Source organism: Neoarius graeffei, chromosome 5 (assembly GCF_027579695.1).
Source record: "Neoarius graeffei isolate fNeoGra1 chromosome 5, fNeoGra1.pri, whole genome shotgun sequence".
Taxonomy (NCBI): domain Eukaryota; kingdom Metazoa; phylum Chordata; class Actinopteri; order Siluriformes; family Ariidae; genus Neoarius; species Neoarius graeffei.
Window position 1 is genome coordinate 49,596,237 of NC_083573.1, and position 27,484 is coordinate 49,623,720.

At 42.9% G+C, this 27,484-nt stretch overlaps 1 protein-coding gene across 12 annotated transcripts in view; it reads left to right on the plus strand.

The window, feature by feature from the left end:
- The window catches only part of ptk2ab (protein tyrosine kinase 2ab), a 251,570-nt gene that overhangs the window by 147,978 nt on the left and 76,108 nt on the right, over positions 1 to 27,484 (plus strand). For 11 of the 12 annotated variants that reach the window (XM_060921913.1, XM_060921917.1, XM_060921909.1 and 8 more), the window contains 6 exons: positions 9,346 to 9,486; positions 11,645 to 11,722; positions 11,900 to 11,998; positions 17,633 to 17,750; positions 17,911 to 17,950; positions 19,787 to 19,845. In XM_060921913.1, coding sequence (XP_060777896.1) covers positions 9,346 to 9,486; positions 11,645 to 11,722; positions 11,900 to 11,998; positions 17,633 to 17,750; positions 17,911 to 17,950; positions 19,787 to 19,845 — 535 coding nt within the window. Of the gene's footprint in view, positions 1 to 9,345; positions 9,487 to 11,644; positions 11,723 to 11,899; positions 11,999 to 17,632; positions 17,751 to 17,910; positions 17,951 to 19,783; positions 19,846 to 27,484 lie in introns of those variants that run through there. The other variant, XM_060921920.1, reaches the window with a different exon arrangement.

Here is a 27,484-nt window from a genome sequence, read left to right on the forward strand (position 1 = left end):
ATTCTGTTTTTATTTACAATTTGTACGTTGTCCCAACTTTTTTGGAATCAGGGTTGTATATGACTTGCACTGAAAATAAAAAGGATATAAAGGAGAACTGGCAGAAAAAATGTGGCTTCTCTGAGGAATAATGTGCAATACAGTGCAGTGCAACATCGGTCTGAGGGAGCTGCAATGAAATAGCAAACAGATGCAATAAATATTTCAATAATTTCTTCGACTCGTTCGATATCATGCTAGCTGAATGGAATATACCTGATGGACCACGAAAAAAAGCCAGCCAATATTATTATTATACATACACACTCTCTTCATATCACCATTCTCAAAGGCAAACGCTAGCTTATCTGCAGCTCGGTGCTGTTAGCGCAGCAGTGCAGTCACCTTCCAGCCGGTCTAGCATTGAGCAGTAGCGTTCGCGAAGGCCAACGCTAGCTTACCTGTGACTCGATGCTGTTAGCGCAGCAGTGCAGTCACCTTCCAGCCAGTGTTGTGTTAGTGAAGGCCAATGCTAGCGCAGTCAAGCCAAATATTATTATTATTATTATTTTCCCTGTGTAATTTACTTAGTTACTTTTAAAATCAACATTGACAGTTACCCCTTTTCCACCAAATCAGTTCCAGGGCTGGTTCGGGGTCAGTGCTGGTGCTGGTTCACAACTCGTTCAACTTGCGAGCCAGCTGAGAACCAGTTTGCTTTTCCATAGCTCGCGGTGCTAAAGGAAGCCACGTCATTACGTCACTGTATACATCAGTTATGTCGCTGTATACATCATTACGTCGCTGTATACGTCAGTTACGTCGCTACGTTTGCATAAACCTTGGTGCGAATATTGAAGCAAAAACAACGCGGAAGAAGCAGCAGCAGCAACAATAATAATAATGGCTGACTTCGCGTTTGTACAGCTGCGGCTTCTTGTCGCTTAAAAATGGCGATCTTTCACGGTCTTGTTATTGTTGTTGGTCTTAACAACTCCGCCCCCCCGCTGACGTAAGCGGTTCTTTCCTCTGGCCAAGCAGAGAGTTGGTGCTAGCCTGGAACTGTTTTTTCTGGCCCCAGAGCCAGTTCTTTGTCAGTGGAAACAGAAAACCCGGTTCCAAACTAAGCACTGGCCCCGAACCAGCCCTGGAACTGCTTTGGTGGAAAAGGGGCAAGTGACACGCAATGGAGTGACCTGGCAGCCAAAATTCTCTCAAAATCTTCCGCTTTTAATGAAGCGAACCTGGCGGCCATGTTTATTTACAAATTGTCACAGAAGTTTTACGTCTCCAACATGTGACGTCGTGTTGTCTTGACAACGTGCGATATTGTAACAATATCGCACGTTCGTTCTGCATTGGGTAGAGTGACATAATACATGTAGGATAAGCGATATGCTAACAATATTGCATACTATCGAACCAAATGAATGAAACCCGCTTGAAGGGAATCGAATACATGCTTTTATTCCATGGAAAACGTGGCCTGTATGTATAATAATTACAAATATGGGATAATATGGTATATTAAGAGGAGCGTAGGGGGTGTGGGCGTCACGCAAGCAAATTCAAGGTCTAGTCCTACCTAGGATCAGTCCTTAATGCAGTTATCCAATCAACCAATCATATGGCAGCAGCACAGTGCATACAATCATGCAGATACAGCTAATCACGCAGGTCTTCTTTCAATATGTGACCGTCTAGTTTCAGTGAGTCTGTTCTCACTGCAGCCTCAGGTTCCTGTTCTTGGATGGCAGAAGTCGAACCTGATGTGGTCTTCTGCTGTTGTCATCTATCTGCCTCAGGGTTCAACATGATGTGTGGTTTAAGGTGTTTTTCTGCTCAGCATGGTTGTTAAGAGTGACCGTAACCGTTCTGTAAGCTTGAACCAGTCTGGTCATTCTCTCTCATTAACAAGGTGTTCACGCCCTCAGAACTGCTGCTCGCTGGATGTTTTTTGTTTTTCATTTTAATGTAAACTCTAGAGACTGTTGTACATGAAAATCTAAGTACCTTCATGGACTTAGTTTAAAAACTCTTTCGGAGCTGGTTCATGTCTTCTCTATATCTTGAGATTTTGAGAGAATTTTGGCTGCCAGGTCGCTCCGTTGTGTGTCACTGTCAATGTTGATTTTAAAAGTAACTAAGTAAATTACACAGGGAAAATAATAATAATAATAATAATAATAATATTCGGCTTGACTGCACTAGCGTTGACCTTCACTAACACTACACCGGCTGGAAAATGACTGCACTGCTGCACTAACAGCATCGAGTTGCGGTAAGCTAGCGTTGACCTTCGCTAACACTACTACTCAATGCTACACAGGCTGGAAGGTACCTACACTGCTATGCTAACAGCACCGAGTTGCGGGTAAGCTAGCGTTGACCTTCGCTAACACTACTGCTCAATGCTACACAGGCTGGAAGGTGACTGCACTGCTGCGCTAACAGCATCGAATTGCGGTTAAGCTAGCGTTGACCTTCGCTAACACTACTAATCAATGCTACACAGGTTGGAAAGTGACTACACTGCTACGCTAACAGCACCGAGTTGCGGGTAAGCTAGCGTTGACCTTCGCTAATGCTACTGCTCAATGCTACACCAGCTGGAAGGTAACTGGACTGCTGCGCTAACAGCATCGAGTTGCGTGTAAGGTAGCGTTGGCCTTTGCTCATGCTAACACTCAATGCTACACCAGCTGGAAGGTAACTACATTACTATGCTAACAGCACCGAGTTGCGGGTAAGCTAGCGTTGACCTTCGCTAACGCTACTGCTCAATGCTACACAGGCTGGAAGGTAACTGGACTGCTGCGCTAACAGCATCAAGTTGCGTGTAAGCTAGCGTTGGCCTTTGCTCACACTACCGCTCGATGCTAGACCGGCTGGAAGGTGACTACACTGCTGCGCTAACAGCATCGAGTTGCGGGTAAGCTAGAATTGACCTTCACTAACACTACTACTCAATGCTACACAGGTTGGAAGGTGACTGGACTGCTACGCTAACAGCACCGAGTTGCGGGTAAGCTAGCGGTCACCTTCGCTAACGCTACTGCTCAATGCTACATAGGCTGGAAGGTGACTGCACTGCTACGCTAACAGCACCGAGTTGCGGGTAAGCTAGTGTTGACCTTCGCTAACGCTAACACTCAATGCTACACCAGCTGGAAGGTAACTGGACTGCTGCGCTAACAGCATTGAGTTGCGTGTAAGCTAGCGTTGGCCTTTGCTCACGCTACCGTTCAATGCTAGACCGGCTGGAAGGTGACTGCACTGCTGCGCTAACAGCATCGAGTTGCGGGTAAGCTAGCGTTGACCTTTGCTAACACTACTACTCAATGCTACACAGGCTGGAAGGTGACTGCACTTGTGCGCTAACAGCACCGAGTTGCGGGTAAGCTAGCGTTGACCTTCGCTAACGCTACTGCTCAATGCTACACCAGCTGGAAGGTAACTGAACTTCTGCGCTAACAGCATCGAGTTGCGTGTAAGCTAGCGTTGGCCTTGGCTCACGCTAACGCTCAATGCTACACCAGCTGGAAGGTGACTGGACTGCTGCGCTAACAGCATCAAGTTGCGTGTAAGCTAGCGTTGGCCTTGGCTCACGCTAACGCTCAATGCTACACCGGCTGGAAGGTGACTGCACTGCTGCGCTAACAGCACCGAGTTGCGGGTAAACTAGCGTTGACCTTCGCTAATGCTAACACTCAATGCTACACCGGTTGGAAGGTGACTGCACTGCTGCGCTAACAGCACCGAGTTGCGTGTAAGCTAGCGTTGGCCTTTGTGAGTGTTGATATGAAGAGAGTGTGTATGGACAATAATAATATTGGCTGGCTTTTTTTCGTGGTCTATCAGATATATTCCATTCAGCTAGCATGATATCGAACGAGTTATCCCACTCAAAGCCAGCCAATATTATTGAAATATTTATTGCATCTGTTTGCTATTTCTTTGCAACTCCCTCAGACCGATGTTGCACTGCACTGTATCGCACATTATTACAAAGCGTTCCAGAAGCCCAGGGTAGCAGAGAGTAATATAATTCTGCCTGGTGTGAAGGTTCTGTTGTCCTTCTCGAATCATTACCTGCTCAGCTGCCTCAGCGTTTGTATGCCGAAGAGAGCAAGTGGCCCAATTCTGCCTTCCCCCCTCTTCTTGTGCTGCTCAGGAGGAGTGTGGCAGAGAGTGCTCATTGCTCCTCTCAACATCTACACTGGAGCACGGTGCTGCGGAGTGACTGCTGCCCTACATTCCCCAGTCAGTAGGGGCTTCATCTGTACTTTATAAGCATCTTTGCTGCCACTACTAGCAGGCATAATTATCATCTCTCTCTCTTCCTGGATTCACTGAATTCACTAAACTAACCTCCTCATTTAGTTCTTGTGCTAAAGGACTAAATGGAAGATTAGAAGCGAGTCTTAGTGTTTATCAGCGTGTGGGAGAAGAAACACTTCCACACAGACGTAATTCTGCAATCAGATGTTATACAGGCTTCTGAGATTCCTGCAGATTACATTTGCAGGTGTGTGCTTGCCTGCAGGTGTGTAGATGTGGGTGTTTGAGTGTATGTGCCATCTTCCTGCTTCAGGAAGAGATGTTTACTACCTTTTTGTGGTTCTGCTTTGCTTACAGTTTTTTTTCCCCCCCAAAGGCATATCCATTTTACCTCACTCTACCTTAGCGCTCACTATCCCTGTCTCCGGAGACTTGCCTTCCTATAGAATACAGTTCTAAACTTGTTTCACGAGTTATCTCTAGCAGATATGTTGGATTAAGGTTCGAGATGATGCACTAAAGCCACGATATGAGACATATCCTGATACGGGCTTCAAAAGATTATATCGACACAAACCATTACAGTGTATATTTTAATATATTACTTTAGTCATGATGATAAATCAAACCACTGCCATATCAATAACATTTTGTGATGGTTACCTTAATTTTTTGAACTATTTGGAAGCATGCTTTGAGGCAGTTAGGGTCCCACATGCAAACTTCACACTCTGTATGTTACCTTTGGTGCTGCTGAGCGTGCTCATAATGATTATTCTATCCACATAAACTGGATATGCGCAATCGCGCACTCTGATTGGCTACTCTACTACTAGGATATAAGCTCATATACCTTGAGTATACAAAAACAAATTGGCAGAACGTTTTGCTCAACCAACCGAGGACGAAACAAAAGCTCTACTTGAAAACAAAATACAAAAAAAAGCAACAAAATATGGAATGAAAGTATTAGATGGTAAGACCACACATATATATATATGTTATTTACCAGCTGGGAGGTCCGTATGGTGAAATATCGTGACCGAGGTCTTGAAAGTACTGAGCGAGGCCCTCTGGGCCGAGGTCAGTATTCAAGGCCGAGGTCACGGTATTTCACCATACGGACCTCCCAGCTGGTAAATAATATATTTATTTTTTTCTTTACCAAATTCTAACAGAAAACGAGAGCGCCCGAAAGGGAAAACCGAGCCGAGCCGCCATTTTGAATCCTCATTCACGGCTGTAATGCAAATGGCTTCCTCCTTGGTATACAAGTGCACTTCCATGGCAGGAAAAAAAACCTACATTTTGCCGCCTATGTAGTGCCCTATTTATACAAATAGGAGTCATTCAGGATTCAGCCATGTTTTTGCTCGGCGTTAGCGAGTTGCAGGTTTTTATCTTTCTCCTGAAATGTTTTATTTTATTTCTTCTTCCTCAGGATAGTAAAACTCGCTTTCGCTGTGAACACTGTCGTTATCGCTATCCATGCTGTAAAATTAATGCTATTCTCCTGAGAAATGCTGGCAAAAATTTATAAGATGTTTGATAATCTTATAAATGCATCTTGTGAAAAAAGATAAATGTTGACAAAAAATGCTACTTTATTTGTTGTTGTGAACGAGCGAGTCTCCAGAGGTCCGTAACCGGGGTCCGTACCGTAGGATACGGACCTGCTTGCCAGCCAATCAGAGCGCAGGATTTGATGGAAACCGGACCGCAAAAAAAATAATTAAGAGTTATTCCACGAAATCGAGTCGTACATGAGCTGACAGCTGACGAGGCGCGTAGCACCGAGATCTTGAAAGTACCGAGCGAAGCCCTCTGAAGAAATAAAAGAAGAAGAAATAAAAGAAGAAATAAAATAAAACATTTCAGGAGAAAGCTAAAAACCTATAACTTGCTAACGCCGAGCAAAAACATGGCTGAATCCTGAATGACTCCTATTTGTATAAATAGGGGACTACATAGGCGGCAAAATGTAGTTTTTTCCTGCCATGGAAGTGCACTTGTATACCGAGGAGGAAGCCATTTGCATTACAGCCGTGAATGAGGATTCAAAATGGCGGCTCGGCTCGGTTTTCCCTTTCGGGCGCTCTCGTTTTCTGTTAGAATTTGGTAAAGAAAAAATATATATATTATTTACCAGCTTAAGGTCGGTCCGTATGGTGAAATACCATGACCTCGGCCTTGAATACTGACCTCAGCCCAGAGGGCCTCGCTCACGGTATTTCACGATACGGACCTCCTAAACTGAAATATTGTGATACACCTCAGAGAAGCAAATTCGTCTTGCCAGTATTTTGTATTGTGATATTTGAGACAACATAGTTCTGTCTCATGCCTAATTAAAACTGAATCCTGAAGAAGTCCAGGAGCAGTCTTGGTGATCCCTGTGCTTCCTTAATACTTATATATTTCACTCAGTGAGCACATTATTAGGAACACTGTACTAATACTGTGGAGGTCCTCCCTTTGCTGTCAAAGCAGCCTTAATTCTGAGAGTCTGGTCTATGTCGATATGATTGCATCATGAAATTTCTGCAGATTTTTCAGGTGCAGGGTGGCACGGTGGTGCTCCGGTTTCCTCCTACACTCCAAAGACGTGCAGATTAGGTCAGCTGGTTACTCTAAACTGCTTATAGGTGTGAATGTGAGTGTGAATTGTTGTTTGTCTCAGTGTGAGCCCTTCAATAGATCGGCAATCTGCCCAGGCTGTACACCGCCTTTCACCTGAGCTTAGCTGGAATTGGCTGCAGCCTCCCTCATGACCATGACAGATGAGCAGTATAGATAATGGATGGATGGATGGATGGATTTCAGCTGCACTTTCATTCTGTGATTCTCTCGTTCGACCACATCCCAAAGGTGTTCTGTCGGATTCAGATGCGGAGACTGGGAAGGCCACTGAAGAAGACAGAACTCATTGTCATGTTCATGAAACCAGTTTGAGACGACTTTTACTTTGTGACATGGTGCATTATCATGCTGGAAGTAACCATTAGAAGATGGTAAATTGTGGCCATGAAGAGGTACAGACGATCAGCAACAATACTCCTAGGCTGCGGCATTCAAGTGATGATTGATTGGTGTTAACAGGCCCAAAGTGTGCCAGAAAAACATTCCCCACACCATTACACCACCTCCACCAGCCTGGACTGTTCACACAAGGCAGGTTGGGTCCATGGATTCACATGGTTGGTGTGAGACCAGGCTATGTTTTTCCAGTCTTCAGCTGTCCAGTTTTGGTGAGACTGTGCCCACGACAGCCTCATCTTTCTGTTCTTGGTTGACAGCAGTGGAACCCAAAGTGGTCTTCTGCTCTTGTAGCCCATCTGCCTCAAGGTTCAATGTGTTGTGCACTCTGAGATGCTTTTCCACTCTCCAGAATTGTACAGAGTACAGAATTATTCACCAACAAGGCGTATCTGTCTGCAGAATTGCTGCTCACTGGATGTTTGTTCTTTATTGCACCATTCTGAGTAAACTTTAGAGACTGTTCTGCATAAAAATCCCAGGAGATCATCAGTTATAGAAATACTCACACCAGAGCGTCTGGCACCAACGATCATGCCACAGTCAAAATGGCTGAGATGAGATTTTTGACCCATTCTGATGGTTGATGTGAGCATTACCTGAAGATTCTGGACTGTATATGCAGGATTTTTATGAGTTGCACTGCCGCCACATGATTGATGAGACAGTTGCAGAAATGAATAGGTGTACGGGCGGCACAGTGGTGTAGTGGTTAGTGCTGTCGCCTCACAGCAAGAAGGTCCAGGTTCGAGCCCCGTGGCCGGCGAGGGCCTTTCTGTGCGGAGTTTGCATGTTCTCCCCATGTCCGCGTGGGTTTCCTCCGGGTGCTCCGGTTTCCCCCACAGTCCAAAGACATGCAGGTTAGGTTAACTGGTGACTCTAAATTGAGCGTAGGTGTGAATGTGAGTGTGAATGGTTGTCTGTGTCTATGTGTCAGCCCTGTGATGACCTGGCGACTTGTCCAGGGTGTACCCCGCCTTTCACCCGTAGTCAGCTGGGATAGGCTCCAGCTTGCCTGCGACCCTGTAGAACCGGATAAAGCGGCTCGAGATAATGAGATAAAGATGATGAATAGGTGTTCAGGTGTTCCTAATAAAGTGCTCAGTGATACCCCTTTTCCACCAAATCAGTTCCAGGGCTGGTTCGGGGCCAGTGCTGGTGCTGGTTCACAACTCGTTCAACTTGCGAGCCAGCTAAGAACCAGTTTGCTTTTCCATAGCTCGCGGTGCTAAGGGAAGCCACGTCAGTTACGTCGCTGTATACGTCAGTTACGTCGTTGTATACGTCAGTTACGTCGCTACGTTTGCATAAACCTTGGCGCGAATATCGAAGCAAAAACAACACGGAAGAAGCAGCAACAACAATAATAATAATAATGGATGACTTCGCGTTTGTACAGCTGCTGCTTCTCGTCGCTTAAAAATGGCGATCTTTCACGGTCTTGTTATTGTTGTTGGTCTTAACAACTCCGCCCCCTCGCTGACGTAAGCGGTTCTTTTCTCTGGCCCAGCAGAGAGTTGGTGCTAGCCTGGAACCGGTTTTTCTGGCCCCAGAGCCAGTTCTTTGTCAGTGGAAACAGAAAACCCGGTTCCAAACTAAGCACTGGCCCCGAACCAGCCCTGGAACTGCTTTGGTGGAAAAGGGGCATGAGTGTACATGTCCACCAGTCATCGGAGAAATTCATATATATTCTGCAGTCGATCAGATGAAATTGTCTTAAGTAGGTAATTAAACATGCTTCATAATAAATTTGTGAGAATAAATTAGATTTGTCATGTTTGTATCATTGCATCGTTAATACTTATAAGAAGTGATGGAGCGTTGCTTAGAATGATCTTTTAAAATTGATTAATCGTTGAATTTCTATCGAATAAATGAAGGCATCTTGTTGTCAACAGGGTTTTCCTCTTAATGAGAGGATTATTTATTTATTTATTTATTTATTTATTTATTTATTTTGATGTGCTTTGTAGAATTTTTTTTTTTTTTTTGCTAATTTGACTGAAAGCAAGTTGTTGAAAATGGTCCGAATCTGTTTTATCTTCGCAGCCGAAATCATTACGGAAGTCGATCCAGCAGACCTTCAAGTTGTTTGCCAACCATAATGATGAGCAGAGCATTGCCAAGTTCTTTGAAATCCTGTCACCAATTTACAGATTTGACAAAGAATGCTTTAAATGTGCTCTTGGGGTAAGTTCATACAGCACTCTTTTATTCTGATGGTTTGTGCTTCAAGTTCTGTCTTTTAATTTAAACAATTTTGAACTATTTAACTTTAAGAAAAGCCAATAACAAGAGCGGACCTGAACCGGGTCCACCGGTGATTAGTTGGAGGCTGGTGATGACCTCTGCTGGTTAACGAAAAGAACTGTTAAACTGTTCAAGTGCGATGACCTAATCCTCAGGTCTTTTTGAAAAAATTGTACCCAGGACTTTGTTCTGATCAAATTCCCAAGCGTATTACTGTTTTTCCGAATGAAGCGTGTTCTCTGGGAACGCATAAGGGAACTCTTCGTTCATAGAATTTACAGTGGTGCTCAAAAGTTTGTGAACCCTTTAGAATTTTCTATATTTCTGCATAAATATGACCTAAAACATCATCAGATTTTCACACAAGTCCTAAAAGTAGATAAAGAGAACCCAGTTAAACAAATGAGACAAAAATATTATACTTGGTCATTTATTTATTGAGGAAAATAATCCAATATTACATATCTGTGAGTGGCAAAAGTATGTGAACCTTTGCTTTCAGTATCTGGTGTGCAGCAATAACTGCAACTAAACGTTTCCGGTAACTGTTGATCAGTCCTGCACACCGGCTTGGAGGAATTTTAGCCCATTCCTCCGTACAGAACAGCTTCAACTCTGGGATGTTGGTGGGTTTCCTCACATGAACTGCTCACTTCAGGTCCTTCCACAACATTTCGATTGGATTAAGGTCAGGACTTTGACTTGGCCATTCCAAAACATTAACTTTATTCTCCTTTAACCATTCTTTGGTAGAACGACTTGTGTGCTTAGGGTCGTTGTCTTGCTGCATGACCCACCTTCTCTTGAGATTCAGTTCATGGACAGATGTCCTGACATTTTCCTTTAGAATTCGCTGGTATAATTCAGAATTCATCGTTCCATCAATGATGGCAAGCCGTCCTGGCCCAGATGCAGCAAAACAGGCCCAAACCATGATCCTATCACCACCATGTTTCACAGATGAGATAAGGTTCTTATGCTGGAATGCAGTGTTTTCCTTTCTCCAAACATAACGCTTCTTATTGAAACCAAAAAGTTCTATTTTGGTCTCATCCGTCCACAAAACATTTTTCCAATAGCCTTCTGGCTTGTCCACGTGATCTTTAGCAAACTGCAGACAAGCAGCAATGTTCTTTTTGGGAGAGCAGTGGCTTTCTCCTTGCAACCCTGACATGCACACCATTTTTGTTCAGTGTTCTCCTGATGGTGGACTCATGAACATTAGCCAATGTGAGAGAGGCCTTCAGTTGCTTAGAAGTTACCCTGGGGTCCTTTGTGACCTCGCCGACTATTACACGCCTTGCTCTTGGAGTGATCTTTGTTGGTCGACCACTCCTGGGGAGGGTAACGATGGTCTTGAATTTCCTTCATTTGTACACAATCTGTCTGACTGTGGATTGGTGGAGTCCAAACTCTTTAGAGATGGTTTTGTAACCTTTTCCAGCCTGATGAGCATCAACAACGCTTTTTCTGAGGTCCTCAGAAATCTCCTTTGTTCGTGCCATGATACACTTCCACAAACGTGTTGTGAAGATCAGACTTTGATAGATCCCTGTTCTTTAAATAAAACAGGGTGCCCACTCACACCTGATTGTCATCCCATTGATTGAAAACACCTGACTCTAATTTCACCTTCAAATTAACTGCTAATCCTAGAGGTTCACATACTTTTGCCACTCACAGATATGCAATATTGGATCATTTTCCTCAATAAATAAATGACCAAGTCTAATATTTTTGTCTCATTTGTTTAACTGGGTTCTCTTTATCTACTTTTAGGACTTGTGTGAAAATCTGATGATGTTTTCGGTCATATTTATGCAGAAATATAAAAAATCCTAAAGGGTTCGCAAACTTTCAAGCACCACTGTATTAGTGCAGCACAGAGATGATGTGAAATCAGTTTGATTTACAGATTTTGGAAGAGTGACACACACAGTGCTACTGTCTCAGTTGCTGTGTGATTAATAATATTACTGCGCCGTAACTGCTTTGGCAACACTACTAAGTCACAAAAGCTTGAATGGTGTTTCTTAAAAGAAGAGAATGAAGGGCAGGCAGTGTGCCATGACTAACCCGGTGCTTGTGTGTGTTACAGTCCAGCTGGGTGATAGCAGTAGAGCTAGCTATTGGCCCTGAGGAAGGAATCAGCTACCTCACTGATAAAGGCTCAGCCGTGAGTACCGCTACAGACACAAACTGCTGGTTCAATAAACACAACACCACCTACTGTACATACTTACATTGATGAGTCAGGATTTTATGACTTGCTGGGTTTATTTTAGATGCATCTACTTTACATCTTTAGCGTGTCCTTAAGTTTGTTCTTTTTTCCCTCCGTGTATGTCGGTAGCCGACACACCTGGCCAACTTCACACAGGTGAAGAGTATTCAGTTTGAGGAACAAGAGAAGAAGGGCATTCTGCAGTTGGATGTAGCTGGTGCAGCAGAGGTACTGTTCACTACACACACACACACCTATGCTACCGTTCAAAAGTTCGGGGTCACCCAGACAATTTAGTGTTTTCCATGAAAAGTCACACTTTTATTTACCACCATAAGTTGTAAAATGAATAGAAAATATAGTCAAGACATTTTTCTGGCCATTTTGAGCATTTAATCGACCCCACAAATGTGATGCTCCAGAAACTCAATCTGCTCAAAGGAAGGTCAGTTTTATAGCTACATAGCTGCCAACTACTACGAATAAATCGTATTTATTACGATTTGTCGTTTTGATTACGAAAATACGAATTTACTACAATAAAATACGACTTTGCCAATTTTCATGGGTCATTTTCAAAGTCTATCACCGGTGGGATTCGTATTTGAACCCGTTGTCTTTCAAACTGTCTCTGTGCGTATAGGCCAACGCTCTGGCCAATCAGCGCAACAGTGACTGTGACGTAGTCCGAGCGACAGAAAGCAGTGGGGGAGGGTAAACCATAGACATATAAACATAGACGCCGCATTCTGCGTAGAATCATACGTCATCCTCACCGCCATATTGGATGTGGCAAAGTGGAGATTCTTCAACCGTCTCTGGTATAGCGTCTAGACAGTAGCCGAGAATAAAGATGCCTCATTCATGTGCTGCGTTTAACTGTACCAACAGGTTTACCATCCAAACGAGATCACATGGGATTACCTTTCACAGGTGAGACTGGAAAAATACTTTTCAATACTGTTCCTTCAGTCTTCAGTTTCCCAGCTCAGCTCCACCGGGTAGGTGTAGAGTTATAAGCAGTGAGAATTAGATAATACAGCGCCACACTATGATGAACGTTTTTGAACGTATGATGAATGTTTTTAACCTTTCTGAATGTGAAGGAATCAGTGATGTATTTTGTTTTGGTATGACGTTAGAACCTGGCCGAACTCAGTTTGGCGCTCATTCAGCTCACTTTATTCAACGAGAGTAGGTCTGTGTGGTGACTCAATAAATAAAACAGTAAATTTTTATTTTCATTCACTATTTCCAGTTTTTCCACTATTTCCATCATTTATCATATTCAGTCTTGTAGGTTGGTTATTGTGGCCTCAGGTTTTGGTAGCTTGCTACGGTATGCTGACTGATTAGCTTACCTGAGCTATCTATCGCGTATCTATTCGCTAGTTTGCAGTGTACAGGGTATTTCGCACACTATTTATAACCATCACATTAAAAGTTATGTGTTGTTTTGATGCCTGTTTGTTTCCCAAATATATACGTGTGTCTCTTAATGGGTGAATAAAAGGCATCGAGTTAAATATTATTGTAGAAAGGGGCTTTATGAAGTTCAGTCCATTTACTTGCATTGGTTTACGGGGAAGATTTGCCACATCCAATATGGCGGATGCTCTGACGTATCCCAGCAACGGGGCCACCAGCTCAATGCTGCGTCTATGTTTATATGTCTATGGGGCAAACAAACAGCATGTGGAGAGGGACACCATTGGAGCGTCGAGCGTTTTGGTGAAGATTCAGCGATCATGGAATGAGCAGAGAGCCTCTTCCTGCTCATGTTTCAACGAAAACTCCTAATTCTTCTAAAACTGATTCCAAAGCGGAGTCAAACGAGCGCTGTTCAATAGCGCTTTCTCCAGCGTCGCGCAGCCTTGTCACTCCTGAAAAAGCCCGCCCAAAGAATCCAAGCAAAAACCTTGCATTGTGATTGGGGGGCACGATTTGATGCCCAGGGTGTGGTGTTGATTCTGTTCTGTTTGATTTGTAGTCATGTGAAGAAGCGAGTTGAAATTGACAATTTTTTGAGCTGTTTCACTTTGTGCCAAGCATGTTTTGAGACATTTTTATGTTTGGTGTTGATTACAAGAGGTTCCTTTTATGTTTGATCTGTGCCAAATTGCTTAGTTCCAGGTAAATTTGTTTCCATTGTTGAAAAGAACTTTGCAGATGAATGTAAGATGATAGTTTGTAGAATAAATTTTGTCAAACTATTTTGTTTTGGTGTGATATTTCAGGGTAGTTTTGCTAGAAAGCTTTGATGGTGGGGGGGGCTTCGCCCCCCTGACCCCCCACCAAGACTCAGTACCCAACCTTGTATTACTATTTACAATTTCGGAATGTTGGCAGCTATGTAGCTTCTCTGAAGAGCTAAACTGTTTTCAGTGGTGCTAACATGATTGTACAAGGGTTTTCTAATCATCCATTAGCCTTCTGAGGCAATGAGCAAACACATTGTACCATTAGAACACTGGAGTGACAGTTGCTGGAAATGGGCCTCTATACACCTATGTACAACCCCGATTCCAAAAAAGTTGGGACAAAGTACAAATTGTAAATAAAAACGGAATGCAATGATGTGGAAATTTCAAAATTCCATATTTTATTCAGAATAGAACATAGATGACATATCAAATGTTTAAACTGAGAAAATGTATCATTTAAAGAGAAAAATTAGGTGATTTTAAATTTCATGACAACAACACATCTCAAAAAAGCTGGGACAAGGCCATGTTTACCACTGTGAGACATCCCCTTTTCTCTTTACAACAGTCTGTAAACGTCTGGGGACTGAGGAGACAAGTTGCTCAAGTTTAGGGATAGGAATGTTAACCCATTCTTGTCTAATGTAGGATTCTAGTTGCTCAACTGTCTTAGGTCTTTTTTGTCGTATCTTCCATTTTATGATGCGCCAAATGTTTTCTATGGGTGAAAGATCTGGACTGCAGACTGGCCAGTTCAGTACCCGGACCCTTCTTCTACGCAGCCATGATGCTGTAATTGATGCAGTATGTGGTTTGGCATTGTCATGTTGGAAAATGCAAGGTCTTCCCTGAAAGAGACGTCGTCTGGATGGGAGCATATGTTGCTCTAGAACCTGGATATACCTTTCAGCATTGATGGTGTCTTTCCAGATGTGTAAGCTGCCCATGCCACACACACTAATGCAACCCCATACCATCAGAGATGCAGGCTTCTGAACTGAGCACTGATAATAACTTGGGTCGTCCTTCTCCTCTTTAGTCCGAATGACACGGTGTCCCTGATTTCCATAAAGAACTTCAAATTTTGATTCGTCTGACCACAGAACAGTTTTCCACTTTGCCACAGTCCATTTTAAATGAGCCTTGGCCCAGAGAAGACGTCTGCGCTTCTGGATCGTGTTTAGATACGGCTTCTTCTTTGAACTATAGAGTTTTAGCTGGCAACGGCGGATGGCATGGTGAATTGTGTTCACAGATAATGTTCTCTGGAAATATTCCTGAGCCCATTTTGTGATTTCCAATACAGAAGCATGCCTGTATGTGATGCAGTGCCGTCTAAGGGCCCGAAGATCACGGGCACCCAGTATGGTTTTCCGGCCTTGACCCTTACGCACAGAGATTCTTCCAGATTCTCTGAATCTTTTGATGATATTATGCACTGTAGATGATGATATGTTCAAACTCTTTGCAATTTTACACTGTCGAACTCCTTTCTGATATTGCTCCACTATTTGTCGGCGCAGAATTAGGGGGATTGGTGATCCTCTTCCCATCTTTACTTCTGAGAGCCGCTGCCACTCCAAGATGCTCTTTTTATACTCAGTCATGTTAATGACCTATTGCCAATTGACCTAATGAGTTGCAATTTGGTCCTCCAGCTGTTCCTTTTTTGTACCTTTAACTTTTCCAGCCTCTTATTGCCCCTGTCCCAACTTTTTTGAGATGTGTTGCTGTCATGAAATTTCAAATGAGCCAATATCTCATCTCATCTCATCTCATCTCATCATCTCTAGCCGCTTTATCCTGTTCTACAGGGTCGCAGGCAAGCTGGAGCCTATCCCAGCTGACTATGGGCGAAAGGCGGGGTACACCCTGGACAAGTCACCAGGTCATCACAGGGCTGACACATAGACTCAGACAACCATTCACACTCACATTCACACCTACGGTCAATTTAGAGTCACCAGTTAACCTAACCTGCATGTCTCTGGACTGTGGGGGAAACCGGAGCACCCGGAGGAAACCCACGCGGACACGGGGAGAACATGCAAACTCCACACAGAAAGGCCCTCGCCGGCCCCGGGGCTCGAACCCAGGACCTTCTTGCTGTGAGGCGACAGCGCTAACCACTACACCACTGTGCCGCCCCATAAGCCAATATTTGGCATGAAATTTCAAAATGTCTCACTTTCGACATTTGATATGTTGTCTATGTTCTATTGTGAATACAATATCAGTTTTTGAGATTTGTAAATTATTGCATTCCATTTTTATTTACAATTTGTACTTTGTCCCAACTTTTTTGGAATCAGGGTTGTAGATATTGCACCAAAAACCAGACATTTGCAGCTAGAATAGTCATTTACCACATTAGCAATGTATAGAGTGGATTTCTGATTAGTTTAAAGTGATCTTCATTGAAAAGAACAGTGCTTTTCTTTCAAAAATAAGGACATTTCAAAGTGACCCCAAACTTTTGAACGGTAGTGTATGCGCATAAAGTATTGTGTTACTGGTAGGGGTGGGACGATGTAGAAGATATAAAAATATTGACGTTATGATATTCAATATGGATCATAATACAGGGTTAGTCAAATTTACGCTAACTCTTCAATGGTAGAAACCTTTTATTCACAAATCATACATCATACGTGCAAGATGATTTACAGGACGGTCTCAACCTGTTTCGCCATCGTGTTCAACATAGATAAAAGATAATAGATAAAAGAAGAAGAAGCCTTTATTTGTCACACGCACGCTCAAGCACAGTGAAATTCATCCTCTGCATTTAACCCATCTGAAGCACTGAACACATGCACACACACCCAGAGCAGTGGGCAGCCATGCTACAGCGCCCAGTCAGGGGTTAGGTACCTTGCTCAAGGGCACCTCAGCCCAAGGCCGCCCCATGTTAACCTAACTGCATGTCTTTGGACTGTGGGGGAAACCGGAGCAAACCCACGCAGACACGGGGAGAACATGCAAACTCTGCACAGAAAGGCCCTCGCCGGCCACGGGGCTCGAACCCGGACCTTCTTGCTGTGAGGCGACAGCGCTAACCACTACACCACCGTGCCGCCCACAGTAGATGATACCAGAGTCCTTATTCTGTCCTTGAGGTCATTGATATCACAAACTTTCCTGCTATACACGCGCTCCTTCACCATACCCCATAACCAGAAATCACAGGGCGTCAAATCAGCGGAGTGTGCAGGCCATGGCAATGGTCCACCGCGACCTGTCCATCGACCTGGAAATGTGTGGTTGAGATAAGCACGAACAGTCTGGCCAAAATGCAGCGGTGCGCCATCCTGTTGGAAATACCCCGCCAATCGGATCTGTAGTGGAAGTTCATCAATGGCGTCCTGCTGCACCATCTGTAAGTAGACGTCTGACGTCACTGTTGGGGTGTCAAAAAAGTAGGGCCCAATGACGACAGCAGTGGTCACGGCGCACCACACATTCAGGAGAAAAATAATCCATTAGTGCTAACATAATTTTGACTAACCCTGTATTTAGTTGAGGTACCATCTGTATCGAAACTTTAAAAAGAAAGAAAAAAAGAACAGATGTGCACTGCGTAAGTGGAAATATATTCATGTACCTGTGTGTGTGTGTGTGTGTGTGTGGTACTGATGTACAATATATATGGACGCAGCCTCTAAAGGTGACGACACCATGTGTGAACACCGCAGAGAATATGGCCGACCTTATCGATGGTTATTGTCGTCTCGTCAACAAAACTTCATTATCCTTCATCGTCCGTGTGCAAAAAGGTACAAACAATTCCTGTTATTTTCTTTCTCAAATAGCAGCCAGATTCATACAGGACGTTCATTGCAGTTTATAAGACTGGAGTATGTGCTCATCAGTGCATGTTGTCTTGTACATTTCCGTTACGTGCACAGCTTAATCATTTTGTACTGTGGTCCACAGAGGGAGAAAGAGCATTGCCTTCAATTCCGAAGGCTCCAAAGTAAGTACTTGTTTACCTTTGAAGACTGACTGATCTTTCAGTGGAACTTCTGGTGTCTGTGAAAGTCGCTCTAAGTCTGTCTGTCTGTCTTTTTCCCCTCCTTCTGTCTTTGCGCTGTGTATTTTGTGTGTTTTCTGGCTGTACAGTGACCTGGGGTGTGAAAAGGGTGCGATATCTAGAGGATATTACACGGTTATGTGAATATATGAAGTTGAACATATGAGTGGTGAATATATTTTCAACACAAGATGATAAATTTCATATCTTTGTATGACCGTGTAATGTTCTTTATATTATATGGACACGTCCACAAAAAAAAAAAAAACAAGTTAATTAAAAGAATTTTAATTTCGAACCGGTTCACCATTTTGACAGCGAATCAGCAGGAAAACACTGGGAGTGACGTCATTGGAGTGAAATATCGGGAATTATTATACGTACTTTACACTTTTTCCATGGAATAAAAACACGTATTCTATTCCTTTATTGTGGGTTTATTGATGGCATGCAATATTGTTATCAAATCACTTATCCTACATGTATTACGCCGCCCTCCCCAATGGAGAATGAGCGTGCAGTATTGTTATAATATTGGACGTTGTCAAGACAACACGACGTCACACGTTGGAGCTCAGGCAAATATCCAATGACAAAACTTTTCTGCTGCGCATGCGCACAATCATTTCTTTGTCGGCCGGGAAAGAGAGAAGACGAGGCTAATCCAGCGCTACTGCTAGGATTAGCTATGCTATAATTAAGCACTAAATAAATAAACTGAAACTGAAGACACGCTGAACACTCGAAAGGCTACCAAAACTTCATTATATATTCGTCACATGTATTTACAAGAGGAAAAACATCTCATTATCTGTAGCCGCTTTATCCTGTTCTACAGGGTCGCAGGCAAGCTGGAGCCTATGCCAGCTGACTACGGGCGAAAGGCGGGGTACACCCTGGACAAGTCGCCAGGTCATCACAGGGCATAGACACAGACAACCATTCACACTCACATTCACACCTACGGTCAATTTAGAGTCACCAGTTAACCTAACCTGCATGTCTTTGGACTGTGGGGGAAACCGGAGCACCCGGAGGAAACCCACACGGACACGGGGAGAACATGCAAACTCCGCACAGAAAGGCCCTCGCCAGCCACAGGGCTCGAACCTGGACCTTCTTGCTGTGAGGCGACAGCGCTAACCACTACACCACCGTGCCGCCCGGAGGGGAACATACCAGTGGATACTGAAAAACTGGAAAAGAAACACGTCAGAGATGTAAAACTTTTTTGCTTCGTTAAAAGTGGAAGATTTTGAGAGAATTTTGGCTGCCAGGTCACTTCGTTGTGTGTAGTCACAATGGAAGTTTTTTCACAGTGAAGCTGTGACTGATGCTTCATAAAGTTGTCAAGGTTCTGTCTTTTTCTTCCAGTCAGGTAGTGCTGCAGACCAGGATATTGATTTTTTTCTTTCATGCTTTTTTTGTTTTTCCAGACAAATGACGCATGCGAACACCTAACACATTCTAGTCTTTGCCTTGTTCTCTTACCTGCCATTTTAAAGCACACAATTTATCTTGTGAGATACTTGCCTAAGTGATGTGAAATTTCTCAGCTTGCTTCAAAAGCTATTTCACAACCCCCAGTTTGACAGGCACCCTCCTTTTCAAAAAGGTTGTAGGCCCCCACCTCTTTTTTTTTTTGTCGTGTTGGTGGAACAGTGCAGTCTAGAGTCAGGGTTAGTCCTAGGGTCACTCTGTACACTAAGTAGTGCGTTCTTGCTTAAAAAGTCTGGAAGTGATGTACAGTACTCACCTGCTGCAACCTTTGATCCACAGAGCCTCGAACCATGACAAACGACTAGCGAGCGTCAGGGCCAAAGCCGTCTCTGTCTCAGGTAAGGGGAATATATTCACGTGTCTCTGCTTCACGTTGCTATAACAGTGTTAGCAGGGTATATGTTTAAAATGTCTTGAATTTTGCCAGTTTTGCATTTAAAAATGTTAGTTTTGGATTGTATTTTGAATCAGAGAAACTGAAGTTTGGCATCAGTGACTTAAGCTACTCTTCTGCGTAACGTGTGTGCACTGTTTAGACAAATATAAAGCATGTTTAAATCTCTGGGCTTTTAAGGTCGTTTTGCAGTTTGTGTCCAGTATGTAGGTCGAGACCGCACTAACACGTGTACATTTGAAAGCATGCTTTTTACAGTTTGGCCGCACTAATATTTTTGGTTAATTTCCTAAGACCCTGGTCACACTACAGCTCACGATGGTTTTGTGAATACTTGGTGATGAAAAATTGGTAGCACAGCGAATGTTCTCCAAGCTTCGCGAGTTGTTTTTCGGTGTGTCTTCACCGAAGACATTTTTGGCGAGTGGCCAAAAATGTCACGAAAAATTTCAGCGCGTGCATTGAAATTTGATGGCGGTGTTTTTGTCGACAGACTAAGTGGCGAATACTTGCAGATGGGTTTGGGAATATTTCCCGAAGCTCAGGGAACCTTCTTCGAGCCTCTTGAGATGTACAGTACAGTGGTGTGCAAAAGTTTGGGCACCCCTGGTCAAAATTGCTGTTACTGTGAACAGTTAAGCAAGTTGAAGATGAAATGATCTCCAAAAGGCATAAAGTTAAAGATGACTCATTCCCTTTATATTTTAAGCAAAAACAATTTTTTATTTTCATCTATTACATTTTCAAAATGACAAAAAAGGAAAAGGGCCCGAAGCAAAAGTTTGGGCACCCTGCATGGTTAGTACCTAGTAACACCCTCTTTGGCAAGTATCACAGCTTGTAAACACTTTTTGTAGCCAGCTAATAATCTTTCAGTTCTTATCTGGGGGATTTTCACACATTCGTCCTTGCAAAAGGCTGCCAGTTCTACAAGTTTCTTGGGCTGTCTTGCATGCACTGCTCTTTTGAGATCTATCCACAGATTTTCAATGATGTTTAGGTCAGGGGACTGTGAGGGCCAGGCCAAAACCTTCAGCTTGTGCCTCTTGAGGTATTCCATTGTAGATTTTGAGGTGTGTTTTGGATCATCGTCTTATTGTAGGACCCATCCTCTTTTTAACTTCAACTTTTTTACAGATGGTGTGATGTTTGCTTCCAGAATTTGCTGGTATTTATTCGAATCCATGCTTCCGTCGACCAATGAAATGTGCCCTGTGCCACTGGCTGCAACACAACCCCAAAGCATGATCGATCCACACCCATGCTTCAGAGTTGGAGAGGTGTTCTTTTCCTGGAATTTGGCACCCTTTTTTCTCCAAACATACCTTTGCACATTGTGGCCAAAAAGTTCTCTTTTGATTTCATCAGTCCACAGGACTTGTTTCCAAAATGCATCAGGCGTATTTAGATGTTCATTTGCAAACTTCAGATGCTGAATTTTGTGGCTAGGATGCAGGAAAGGTTTTCTTCTGATGACTCTTCCATGAAGGTCATATTTGTTCAGGTGTCGCTGCATAGTAGAACAGTGCACCACCACTCCAGGGTCTGCTAAATCTTTCTGAAGGTCTTTTGCAGTCAAACAAGGGGTTTTATTTGCCTTTCTAGCAATCCAACGAGCAGCTATTTCAGAAAGTTTTCTTCATCTTCCAGACCTCACCTTGATCTCCACTGTTTCTGTTAACTGCCATTTCTTAATAACATTACAATCTGAGGAAACAGCTACCTGAAAACACTTTGCTATGTTCTTGTAGCCTTCTCCTGCTTTGTGAGCGTCAATTATTTTATTATTCAGAATGCGAGGGAGTTGCTTAGAGGAGCCTATGGCTGTTGATTTTAGGGACAAGTTTGAGGAGTCAGAGAATTTATACAGCTTTGAAATCTGCATCATCTGACCTTTCCTAATGAAGAATTTGAACAAGCCACAGCTCAATGAGCTAATTAAGGTCTGGAACCTTGGAAAAAGTTACCTGAGAACTCAAATGTATTGGGGTGCCCAAACTTTCGCATGGTGTTCCTTTTCTTTTTTCACTCTCCAATTGTACAAAACAAAAATAATACACAAATCTTGCCGAAAAGTCATCTTTACCTTTATGCCTTTTGGTGATCAGTTCATCTTCTGCTCACTTAACTATTCACAGTAACAGACATTTTCAGTAAGGGTGCCCAAACTTTTGCATGCCACTGTATTTGTCTTGAATCCATGTCCTCAGTGCTCGCAGGAGCCTCATCAATACAGCGGCTCAGCACAATAGCCTAATCTTCGCCGAGGTTGAAAAGCGCATTTACATTCGGGGATCCTTCGGAGCACGTTGTGCACGCGCGCTCGGGACCCAGTCATTATGGGAAACACCCGATGTTGATTTGAGCGCAGTCGGCACGCGCATATAAGGATGCTGCTTTCACAGAGACTTTGTGAAGTATTCTGTCAGGTAAGCGGCGATAGACAGATGTAATTGCAGGGAGAGTGTTTATTATAACTTTATAATTTATTATAAATTATACATTTATAAATATAAATTTTTATATATATATATATATATATATATATATCATCTCATTATCTCTAGCCGCTTTATCCTGTCCTACAGGGTCGCAGGCAAGCTGGAGCCTATCCCAGCTGACTACGGGCGAAAGGCGGGGTACACCCTGGACAAGTCGCCAGGTCATCACAGGGCTGACACATAGACACAGACAACCATTCACACTCACATTCACACCTACGGTCAATTTAGAGTCACCAGTTAACCAAACCTGCATGTCTTTGGACTGTGGGGGAAACTGGAGCACCCAGAGGAAACCCACGCGGACACCATGCAAACTCCGCACAGAAGGGCCCTCGCCGGCCACGGGGCTCGAACCCGGACCTTCTTGCTGTGAGGCGACAGTGCTAACCACTACACCACCGTGCCGCCCCTATATATATATATAATTTATGTATATATGTGTGTATATATACAGAGTTTACCTGTAATGTGCAATTTTTCCGAGCCTCTCAATAAGGCAATTTTTCTATACTTTTTCACGGTAGATAATGCAAATAGCCCTCTGTATTTAATCCTTCGTTTGTCTAATTTTTATTTCAGTTTTATTTGTTATCTGTTTGACATTTTCTTGCTACTGTAACACGTGAATTTCCCCGATGTGGGATGAATAAAGTGAATCTAATCTAATTAGCAGGTGTGATATTTACAGTAACAAAACGTGAGGCAAGGTCAGAGGAACAAAGCGCAAACGAAACCAACAGCAAAACAAAAAGCAGAGTCATAAACATGGCTAGAAAGAAACGTGACCGTGATAATGATAATACTTCACAAAGCCTCTGTGAAAACAGCGTCCCTATCTGCACGTGCTGATTGCGTGTCATGCTCTGCCCCGGACATCCACTCCAGAGATTACAAATCTCTCACGCCAGCGCCGATCCGAATCCGGAACGGGTTCATGTCTGCATTCACTTCCTGGTTTTCTCTGCTGTTATAAAAACGCTGTTCTCAGACAGGAACTTCACCAGAACGTCTCGCTTTGCTTCAACCTGTTTCTGTGCCTTTGTTATGTTTCATGGTTTTTGCACTAAGGGTTTATTCTAGTTCATGTTTTTTTTGCACTAGAAGTGTTTTCTTGTTTTTGTTTTTTTGTCCTAGCATTTTTTGTCCTTGCCTGTTTCGTGTTTTTGTCTAGTTCTCTGTCTCTTGTTATCTGGATTATTTTTGCCATTTGTTTTTGTCCCGTTTGTTTACCCTTGTGCCACGCCCTTTTCCCTGGATTAAATCTCTCTATGTATTTGATTTACTGTCTGTGTTCTGCTTGTGGATCCTTATCTCACCACACCTCCACGACCCCTAACATTGCGCTCACATCAGCACCAGGCGTTTCCCCATAACGACTGGGTCCCAAGAGCACGCGCGACGCGCTCCGTGATCTGTGTCACGCTCGAGCGCGCGAGAGCGTGACAGTCAAGTGTTCGCCTGCTGCCTGACCACAGCTTTTAGCTCACCTGTATATCGCCATGAACCACCACCAAAACGCCTCATTTCCATCGATAACCCATCGCAAAGCATCACGAGCTGTAGTGTACCCGTAGCGTAAAAGTCTGGACAGATAATGAAGTAGAGCTACTTTTTTAAAAGTGACAAACAAAAACAATAAAACCAAAGTCATGGCTGACAGTTCGGGTCATGTCAGGGTGTTCAAAAGCTATTTTCCCCATCCAACACCGCAACGTTATGTGTACATTTCCAGATACATATCCGCCTTGGAGAGTGGATTCAATAGGATTTCTGTGATCCAAAACACCATTTTAGTGTAGCTCAGATGGCAAATCTGAAGAAAGATAAAATAAAAAACACGCTTTCCATGTTATCATGTGCACCCATGTTATTATGGACTAGCCCATAGATCTGTATTCTTCTTTTTCGTCTTGATAATTTATTTGCATGGCAGAAATAGTTACCTTTTTATTGCGTATTGTAGAGTTTTGCACTAAGATTATGAAATGTTGCTAATGAGTCAAATATAGTCATAGATGTTCATGGATAGTCAGAGATATTTTTAACCTTTTACTTTTGGGAGATGCCTCTTTCTGCTTGCAGGCTACTGCAGCAGAGTTGGAAGGATAATTAATCATTTCCATTCGCTGAAGATTATGCAGTTTTACGTTGCACGTAACACTACATACAGTTTACGCTCACTACTCTAAAGCTGGCTGTTCTTACATTGGTGCTTCTGTCCATGGTTCTAGGACATGCGTATAATCTCTCTGTCTCTCTCTCTCTCTCTCTCTTGGTCTGATCTTTTGCATGCTGCTATGCTTGGATCTGCAGATGAGATTAGTGGAGACGGTAATGTCATACTCCATTCATGTAGCTAAATTCAGCCAAGCTTCTGGCAATAGATCCATTTTTAAACCTAGTGTAATAATATACGCTGCTCGGCAAAGGATTTTGAACCCTGTGTATTTGATGAGATCCTAACACTTTTGTTCAGATAAATACGTATCTTCATCTTAAACTTAACCAGGCTGATGTGGTTATGTTGAGCTGATAGAGTTAAGGGTCTTGCTCAAGGGTCCAGCGGTGGCAGCTTGGCGGCGCAACCCCCGACCCTCTGATCAGTAACCCAGAGCCTGAACCCACTGAACCAGTTTGTAAACTTTAAATCAATGAAATAAATGAAATGTGACCAACGATTAGTTATAAGTGTATAAAGAAAGGGTTAGTGAATTGAGAAACGACTTTATTTCATTACAGCCATATAGATGTAATATAATCGGAAAAGGCCAACATGTTTATCAGCATTAATTAGTCACTTCTAGCACGCAACATATTTATGTCTCGGAGATCATCTGTCAGCGAGTCGTTGATCTATAGCAGTGTTTCCCAACCTTTCTTGAGCCACGGCACATATTTTACATTTGAAAAATCCCACGGCACACCACCAAACAAAAATCTCACAAAAGTGTGTGTGTGTGTGTGTGTGTATATATATATATATATATATATATATATATATATATATATATATATATATATATATATAAAGCCAAAGGCAACGGGGGATACCCCCCCAGAAAATTTTGAAAAATAAGGCCTTACAAACCACCTTTCCTGCAATCTGAGCTGTTGTAGATAAAAAAAAATATATATCTGTTGTCTTTTTTACACACTACCATTCAGAAGTTTGGGGTCACCCAGACAATTTTATGTTTTTCCATGAAAAGTCACACTTTTATTTCCCACCATAAGTTGTAAAACGAATAGAAAATATAGTCAAGACATTTTTCTGGCCATTTTGAGCATTTAATCGACCCCACAAATGTGATGCTCCAGAAACTCAATCTGCTCAAAGGAAGGTCAGTTTTATAGCTTCTCTAAAGAGCTCAACTGTTTTCAGCTGTGCTAACATGATTGTACAAGGGTTTTCTAATCATCCATTAGCCTTCTGAGGCAATGAGCAAACACATTGTACCATTAGAACACTGGAGTGGCAGCACGGTGGTGTAGTGGTTAGCGCTGTCGCCTCACAGCAAGAAGGTCCGGGTTCGAGCCCCGTGGCCGGCGAGGGCCTTTCTGTGCGGGGTTTGCATGTTCTCCCCGTGTCCGCGTGGGTTTCCTCCGGGTGCTCCGGTTTCCCCCACAGTCCAAACACATGCAGGTTAGGTTAACTGGTGACTCTAAATTGACCGTAGGTGTGAATGTGAGTGTGAATGGTTGTCTGTGTCTGTGTGTCAGCCCTGTGATGACCTGGCGACTTGTCCAGGGTGTACCCCGCCTTTCGCCCGTAGTCAGCTGGGATAGGCTCCAGCTTGCCTGCGACCCTGTAGAAGGATAAAGCGGCTAGAGATAATGAGATGAGATGAGAACACTGGAGTGAGAGTTGCTGGAAATGGGCCTCTATACACCTATGGAGATATTGCACCAAAAACCACACATTTGCAGCTAGAATAGTCATTTACCACATTAGCAATGTATAGAGTGGATTTCTGATTAGTTTAAAGTGATCTTCATTGAAAAGAACAGTGCTTTTCTTTCAAACATAAGGACATTTCAAAGTGACCCCAAACTTTTGAACGGTAGTGTATATTTACATGAAAATATGTTTCAAATCAATAGGAGTATTGTTTGAATTCAAAATAAAATCACATTCTACATTCAAGGGTATGGTTATAATTTATGATCAACAAAAATGGCAAACTAAATTCACATTAAACTTAAGTTCTATTAATTATCAAAATGTTCATATATTAAATAAAATTTCTTAGGGCGACTGACCTTTTCTCCCGATGTCCTCATTAGTTGCATATGATTTCTTCAAGAAGTCTTTTAAAATATTTAAGTTTTCAAAACTGTCAGCATTAATTCAGATTTACTGACTATCATATACATGTTCAATGTATTAAATCATACAAATGCTAAGTTTATGGGATAATGTCTATGTACACTTTATACTACCGTATGTACACTATGTACACTTTATACTATGTACACTGTATACTTTATTTATAGTTCACAGTCACTTCTCATTTGATCATTTCGACTTCTTCAGCTTTTTGGCCAAAGACAAAAGCTTGTCAGTCCTCTCTTTTGTAAGAACTGTTATGATTGGCTTTCATGCTCTCGCCATCGATGTTTTGGCCAATTACATTGTAGATAACATGTATTCTACCGCGAGACTAAAGATGGCGAAAATGTAAACATGTAACATCGTCGTAGGAATGAATTACGCTTGAGTATCACGAAGGAACATACCCCAACCCCCCTCAATAAATGAAAAAAAAATCTCAACGGATTTGGCATAATATAAAAAGGTCGATTTTTACTCAGAAAAAGTGGAAAACTCTCATCCCTGCTATCGCTATCACCGCTGTCACACCCGAAGCATTACTAATTCTATTGTTTGAATGGCATCAGGTAGATACACAGGTTAATTAGCTACCTGCTGCCATCGATTGGAAGAGTATTTAATTGTACTGCCGGTCACTATACGTCGCTGGCATAGACGAACGAAGACAAGTTCATCTCATCTCATTATCTCTAGCCACTTTATCCTGTCCTACAGGGTCGCAGGCGAGCTGGAGCCTATCCCAGCTG